Source organism: Globicephala melas, chromosome 17 (assembly GCF_963455315.2).
Source record: "Globicephala melas chromosome 17, mGloMel1.2, whole genome shotgun sequence".
NCBI classification, from domain to species: Eukaryota; Metazoa; Chordata; class Mammalia; order Artiodactyla; family Delphinidae; genus Globicephala; species Globicephala melas.
The window spans coordinates 78,551,591-78,558,266 of NC_083330.1; the positions used below are offsets into that span (position 1 = coordinate 78,551,591).

Here is a 6,676-nt window from a genome sequence, read left to right on the forward strand (position 1 = left end):
TCACAGGCTGGCGGCCCAGGTGAGGGCGTGGAGGCCCAGGGCCAGCGCCAGGCCGAGGGGGGCGCTGGTGAGCAGGGCGCGGGCGGGCGCAGCGCTCTGCAGACTCTCGTTGCACAGGTCGCCCGTGCAGCACAGGGTGGCCGAGGCCCCTCTGCTGACTTGGCCCTGCAGGTTGTGCGTGGGCGTGCACGACTCCGCGCAGTCCTTCTCCACCAGGTTCCCAGATAGGGGCTCCACTGGGGACAGGCGGGCGAGGTCAGGCCAGGCACCGCCTCCGACCCCCAGGGCCTCCCAAGTACCAGTTCCCAGCTTCCATCGCCACCGTGACCGGTCAGTCACCGAGATCACTCCCACCATCCTCCCCAGGGATGATCCTCCAAGCCCTGGGGCACCGGGACAGAGCCCTGGAGAGTCCTGCAGGGGCCCCTTTCCCCTCCCCCAGATCGCTCACCCTTGGTCACCGTCTTGCAGAAGCTGGAGTTGACTGAGCAGCTCTGAGGTTTCTCACAGTTGGTGGAGCTTGTGCATACGTGACACTGGAGAGCCTGGGCTGGGGGCGAGGGTGTAGGGGTTTCAGCAGGCCCCAGGGAGACCTCCCAGGGAGACAGGGATGCCTGGGTTTACTGACAGAAAAGACTCCTGGACAGAGCCCTCTGTCACCCCTGCCCTAGGCCAGTCGCCTCTGAGGCCCCTGGGCCCCGCCAGGGTTTAGGTCTTGCACACAGCCTCAGGAGGCAGGAGGTGACAGTCCCTGTCTGCTGGGGCCCTGGCAGCCCACCTGGAGGAGCTGTCCAGTGCCGGGCATCCCTAGAGGACCAGTGAGGAGGTGGCCAGTATGGGGCGCACTGAAGACCCTTCCCCAGGGGCATCAGAGGCTCTGGGATTTGCTAATAGTGGCTCACAGGACCTGGCTGCAGTCCCCACCCTGGGGGCTGTCTCCTGGTGGGGAGCCCACGGTGAGGACCTGAGGCTGCGTTGGGGTCCCGGAGGCTGTCAGGTTGGCCATGCTGAGCCTGCGGGGGGGAGGGGGAAGGGTGACCCAGGAGGGCCCTGGGCCCTGGAGAGGGGGATCGGGGCTGAACCCTGAGTATCTGTCTTTCCCCAGATCTGAAGACAACTCCCAGCATCGCTCCCTCTCAGAACATCTGATTCTTGGGGTTGATTTTCTGATTCTGAAATATTGTTAAGTCTGTGATCCCACAAAATTAAGATGCGGGGTTCACTTTGTTCTAGGCTTCACAACGCCAAGCTTCTCCGTGCCTAGAGGTGAGCAACTCCAGGCTTCCAGGGTCCGGCTCCCCACTGCCCCCAGCCCCCAGCCAGCCCCTCACCTGGCCCAGAAGCCACAGCCAAGGCAACAAGGAACAGCAGGGCTGTCTTCATCTCGGGTGTTCCCGGGGCAGTGGGAGCCCCTCCTCTCCGGAGGCCTTATAGCTGGGACCGGTGCTGGTGGGAGGGAGGGGCGGGGACCTGCCCCTTCCGGCCTGGCCCACGCCCTCCAGCGAGGCACACCCCTGCCCTGCCAGCTGGAGGGATCTCTGCCCGCGCTCCACCACCACCCCCCACCACCCCCCACCGCCTGCCCTTCTCTGGGCTGTGGACAGAGGCCTCAGCTGGCTCTGCAGCCTGCCTCTTCTCTGTCCTCTGCCCAGCTCTGGTTACTTTGTCTTTGACCTTCCGCTTTGTCTCTGACTTCCACCCTCAGATAAGGTCACAGAGTCCCAAGCCTGTGTGGTTGCCCTGGGGGTGCCCAGTGCTGTGCTCGGGGCCGAGGGGCGTGGTGCAGGAGGAGGTTCAGGCCCTGCCTTCTTGGGCTCCCGGGGGCTCTGGGTTGCTAGGTTGACCCCCAGGGGTCCTGGGGAAAAGACCCTAGGGAAGTGAAGTGTTCACTAAGATGTCTGGACCTCGGGAGAAGGGGAAAGAGAAGCCCTCGGGGCAGGGACGTGGATGCCAGATGTGCCTGCGGAGAGGTGAGCACCAACTGGGTGAGGGATGTGAAGTCCAGCGGGGCCTGGGGCTTCGCAGGAGGGGCAGGGGCTGGATGCTGGGGAGGGGGTGGTGTGGAGGCAAAGACTCAACCCCCCGTCGTCTCCACCGCCCCTGCCTCCCATCTTTCCAGGCCCAGGCCCCCTCCTCGCCAAGTGCTCCCTCCACCACGTTCCAGCCCGGCCCTCCTCCAGCAGCTGCCTGTGTCCTGCCTTGTGACAATTGCTCTCCGTGTCTGCTTTGGTCCTGAAAGGCAGTGTGCTCTTCCAGGCCAGGCCTAGGGCCCTGCCCGGTGCGGGGTTCGGCTGGGGGCTGCCGGGCAGATCCCGCCGCACCTTCCCCCTCCAGCACTGCTCACAGGAAGGACTCGGGCCTCTGCGCGTAGGCTCCCCCTTCCCTTGTCCCTCTCCCCACAGGTTTCCCTGTCTGCTTGCTGGCCCTGGGACCCCACTACTTCTCCAATGTGCCCGGCAGACCCTGCTAGGAGGTGCGGGTGGGACCCGCAGAGGCAGGCTGTGATGACGCTGAGTGGGGCCGGGGCACCGATGGAGGTCGGCCCTGGGCCGCTGCCAGCAGCCGAACCTGCCGGTGGACATCCCCCTGAGGGTCTGGTGGGGCAGCGCCTGCTGTGGGGATCTGGGCCAGCCTAAGGCTCTTCGGAGCAGAGGCTCAGGACGGTCAGGTCTGGGCTACAGACCCCTGGCCTTTCCTCCTGGCAGGCCCCCGGGCAAGCTGGCTTCTGAGCTGGGCCTCACCTCCTCCCTGCCGAGTCAGGGGTGCATATCGTGATGCTGGGGGTCCAAAGAGGTGTGCCCACCCTGAAGCAGTCACTGGACCTGCAAGACCTGCATGATGGTGGAGGGGTGGTGCTGCGGTGCCTTCCAGGATCCTGGGGGGCACGGGGGGGGGCAGGCAGGAGCCCCCGAGGCAGCCCCGCATCAGCCGCCTGAGCCCGCAAAGGCTGCGGGTCCTACTGGCTGGTCCCTGGGGCTTGTTTAAGGCAGCTGGGGTCTGGATTGACAAGGCAGGTGACGTGGGGGTCCCTGGGCCCTGATCCAGAGAGAGAAAGTCACCCTGAGCTCCGAGGCCTCCCTCGGAGTGGAAGGAGGGTGCCCAGGAGGCCCTGGGAAGCAGGGCACAGGGCTCAGTGACAGGGTGGCAACTAGCGAGGGGTGGCAGATGGCAGGTGGGGAGTGGTGACTACTTGGGCCAAGGGTCATGGAAGCTGCTGGAAAAATAGGTCTGGGGGATTGGATTTCCTGTCGGGCCCGGTGGTGCTGCAGGATCCAGGGATGTCGGGCCGGCTGGGAGTGGAGGTCTGGGCGTGAGGGAGTTGGGCAGCGGGCTCCCTGCATGTGGGGCTGGAGGGGGCCCTGTACCCCCGATCCACCTCCGTGACGCACCTCAGGCTTTTACGTGGCTGTGTGCCCTGGTGGCAGGGCTAGACACTGGAGCAGAGGCGGCAGCTGGTCCTGTTCTGTGGGAAGGAGGCCTTTGCCCCAGCAGGGCTGCCCACGAGGACGCGAGCTGCCTCTCCTGGGGCTTCCTAGCAGAAACATCAACCCCAGATACACTTTACTTGTGGGAGAAAGTGGGTGATTCCATGACTGGGGCTCTCAGAGAACTGGGAGTTACCAGGACGGTGCAGTCGGGGAGGGCTTCCTGCAGGCAGTGCTCTGGCCACCACGGTCTTAGAGGCCGGGTTCAGGGGAGAGAGGAGCCCTGAAGCTCGTCCCCTACCAACCCCTTTCACCGGTGAGGAAATAAGGGCCAGAGAGGGCCGGGCTGGCACCAGGTCATCCGGGAGTGGGGCAGAGACTGGCTTGTTTCTGTCACCACTGACCCCTCCTTCCCTCCGCCCTCACATGCTGGAGAGAGCAGCTGCTTTCCAGAACCCAAGCCCTCCTATCAGCCTGGGTCCCTAGACCTGATTGTACCAGCAGGCGTGACGCCCAGGAGAGGCCTTGGAGGGAATACTACCCCCTACACCCACCCCCAGCCCTGCCTGCTCCCTGAACTCAGCTGGCCAGGAAGCCAGACGCCAGGACAAGCCCAGGCCTCTGCCTGCAGCTGAGGTTCTCCTGCCCGGGCCCTCTCCCTGCACCTTGCCTTCCTGCCTGCTCCCCCTCGTCTCAGCCTGGGCATGGGAGAGGGGCAGGGCCACTGGGGTTACACAGAGCAGGAGTGTGGGGCATGGGAGAGGGGCAGGGCCACTGGGGTTACACAGAGCAGGAGTGTGGCCCAGAGAGGGAAGCGCCTGGCCCAGCGTGGCACAGCAGGCACCCCAGGCCTTCCAAAAGGCCCCCAGGCCTGCCCTCCAAACCTCGGGCCGGGACAGGCTTCTTCAGCTCAGGTCACCATAAGGGCAGCCCCGGCCCCGGCTATACCCCCAAACCTCCCTCCACCTCGAGGCACCCCATTCACCCCCTCCTTCATTCCTTCAACAGAGTTTTAGAAGGACTCAGCACGTACCAGGCACAGAGGGTGCAACGGAGACTGAACGAGGAGAGACAGGATCCAGGCTTCAGGGCCCCCTGACTAGGTGGGGAGACGTCGAGGGGGTGGACACGTGATGCTCTGTGTGTACCCCGCATGAGCATGATTATCAGGGAGGCCGAGGGACCCAGGGGGGCTCTCCCCGGGGTGGAGTGGGGAAGGGCATCCCGGCAAGGCAGCCAGGGTCTGGCTCAGGGGCCGTGCATGGCCTTGGGGGTCATGCTCCCTTTCTGTCTCTTTCTCCTTCCCCAGCTGGAGTGAGGTGACTTCCCCTGAGTCAGGCAGCGGAGTGATGCAGGGTCTCCCTTGGGCCTGCTCTGTTCCTGTAAGTCACACACCTGCAGCATACGGGGCCTCCCTCAGCTGACATACAGAGGGCAGGGCCTTGCCCAGGGTCACCCAGTCAGTGAGTGGGAGCCAGAGCTGGGCCTGGCCCCCCAGCATGGGGCTCTGACCCTCACCGTGGCCTCTCCACTCATCCTTCCTGGTGCAGGAGAGTTGCCCTTACACCCAGGGCCGCGGGCCTAGATGTAGGTCTCTCTCACCAACTGCCCAGGGCCTGCCGTGGCCCCATCCATCCTAGATCATCCCCTGGGGCCCTGGCCACCAGCTGCCCTGCTCCAGAGACACCTTCTCCCCATCGCTGGGCGAGGCTTCTGGGTGCAGTTAATATCCTTGGGCTGGGCTGGGGGCTGGGGTCCAAGGCCGGCTCTGCCCCTCTGCGCTGGCCTCTCACACATGCGGGGCCCCTCTTTCCCGCTCTGCCAGACCGAGAATCCAGGGAGTAGCTACATGGGCAGCGCTTCCCTGCCTGGAGGCACAGCCTGCTGCCCATGGGCAGCCCTTTCCTGCCTGGAAGCACAGCCTGCTGCCAGGAGTGGCTGGGCAGGAGCCCTAGGGCCAAGAGAGGCCAATCCCCCTGAGAGAGGCCTCACGGGAGCCCTGCTCACAGCAGCTCCTAGGGCAGCACTGGGCACCTCTCCACGGAGCCCCACATGGGCCCTGACCGTCAGCTTCTCTGGCTGTGTCCCTGAGAGGACACTGGGACTTGGGGATCTGGGTGATGAGGGCGAAGCCCTCAGGTGTGAGCTGCGTCCTTCCATGAAGGCATGGGTATAGGTTCTGGGGTAGTGACCACGGGACCCTTCTCACTTTCCACCCTCACTTCTCTGTCCTCACTTGCTCCCAACACCTACCCACCCATCCGCTCATCTATCCATCTTGCACGCATGCAGCCATCCTTCCATCTATCCATGTGTCCATCCACCCATCCATTATCCATCCATCCACCCTCCCCATCTGTATATCCACTCATCTACCTATCCATCCATGTATCCACCCTTCCTTTTATCCATGCATTCATCCATCTTCCATCCGCCTATCAATCTATCCATCTGTCCATCCATCCATTCAACAATCCACCATCTACCCATCTACTCATTCCACTTGCATGTCCTCTAGGAAATAATTACAGTGATGTTTCTCTATCTCCTCTCTCCTCTCTCCTCTTCCCTTCCTCATTTATACACACACCTACCCCTGACAAGAGAAAACAGTAATTCTCAAAGACCACGGAGTGAAACCTGGTGGGACTCTGAGAGCCTTAGGTCTGCAGGTGGTTGGCAGGCAGCTCTGGAACTTGCAACACCTGACATGCAGACACTCCCTTTTTATTTAAGATTATGTTAACTGGGGAGGAGAAGGGCTTTGGGAGGACATCACTGATCCTAACCCTTAAGAGGGGAATAAATATCTAATATAAATCATGCGCTCCGTATCTGTCCGTCTTTGGCACTAGTACCTCTTACACAGGGCAGTGGAAATTCCTTTCCTTGGCAACCCTCCACCCCTGTCACTTTGTCCCCTGCCCCTTGGGAACAGGAAATGACCCCTTTTTGGGTGCTGCCACTCTTTAAGCCCCACTAAAATATGGCCAGGACAACCTAGAATTTAACAAAAAGGATTTTTGGAAACAGCTGATGAAAGTCTGGAATTGGGACTATGTGTCGGGGAAGTCTTCAGTCTGCAGTGAGACCCCGATTTCAGACGTGGACAGCCTCTCTGCAGACCCTGCATTTTGCAGACACGGTTCCCAGGCACAGGGCGATGGGAGCCAGCAGGGCGGCGTCGGCAGCAGCCACGTGGCCTGGGAGCTAGCGGCACTCTGTCCTCACGGGGCCGGGCGTCTGCTCCT

At 62.7% G+C, this 6,676-nt stretch overlaps 1 protein-coding gene and 1 long non-coding RNA gene across 2 annotated transcripts; one reads left to right on the forward strand and one right to left on the reverse strand.

The window, feature by feature from the left end:
- Nucleotides 1-1,383, reverse strand: LY6D (lymphocyte antigen 6 family member D). The gene is made up of 3 exons (XM_030875955.2): nt 1,332-1,383; nt 452-550; nt 1-236 (listed from the first exon to the last, which is right to left on the reverse strand). Exons 1-3 carry the CDS (start codon nt 1,381-1,383, stop codon nt 1-3), a joined length of 387 nt encoding a protein of 128 aa, XP_030731815.1.
- A 3,029-nt stretch (nt 1,384-4,412) lies between these two features.
- LOC132593739 (uncharacterized) lies at nt 4,413-6,146 on the forward strand. Its single transcript, XR_009559534.1, has 3 exons — nt 4,413-4,528; nt 4,735-4,807; nt 6,030-6,146. It is a non-coding gene; the product is annotated as an uncharacterized lncRNA (long non-coding RNA).
- Nucleotides 6,147-6,676: the final 530 nt, after the last annotated feature.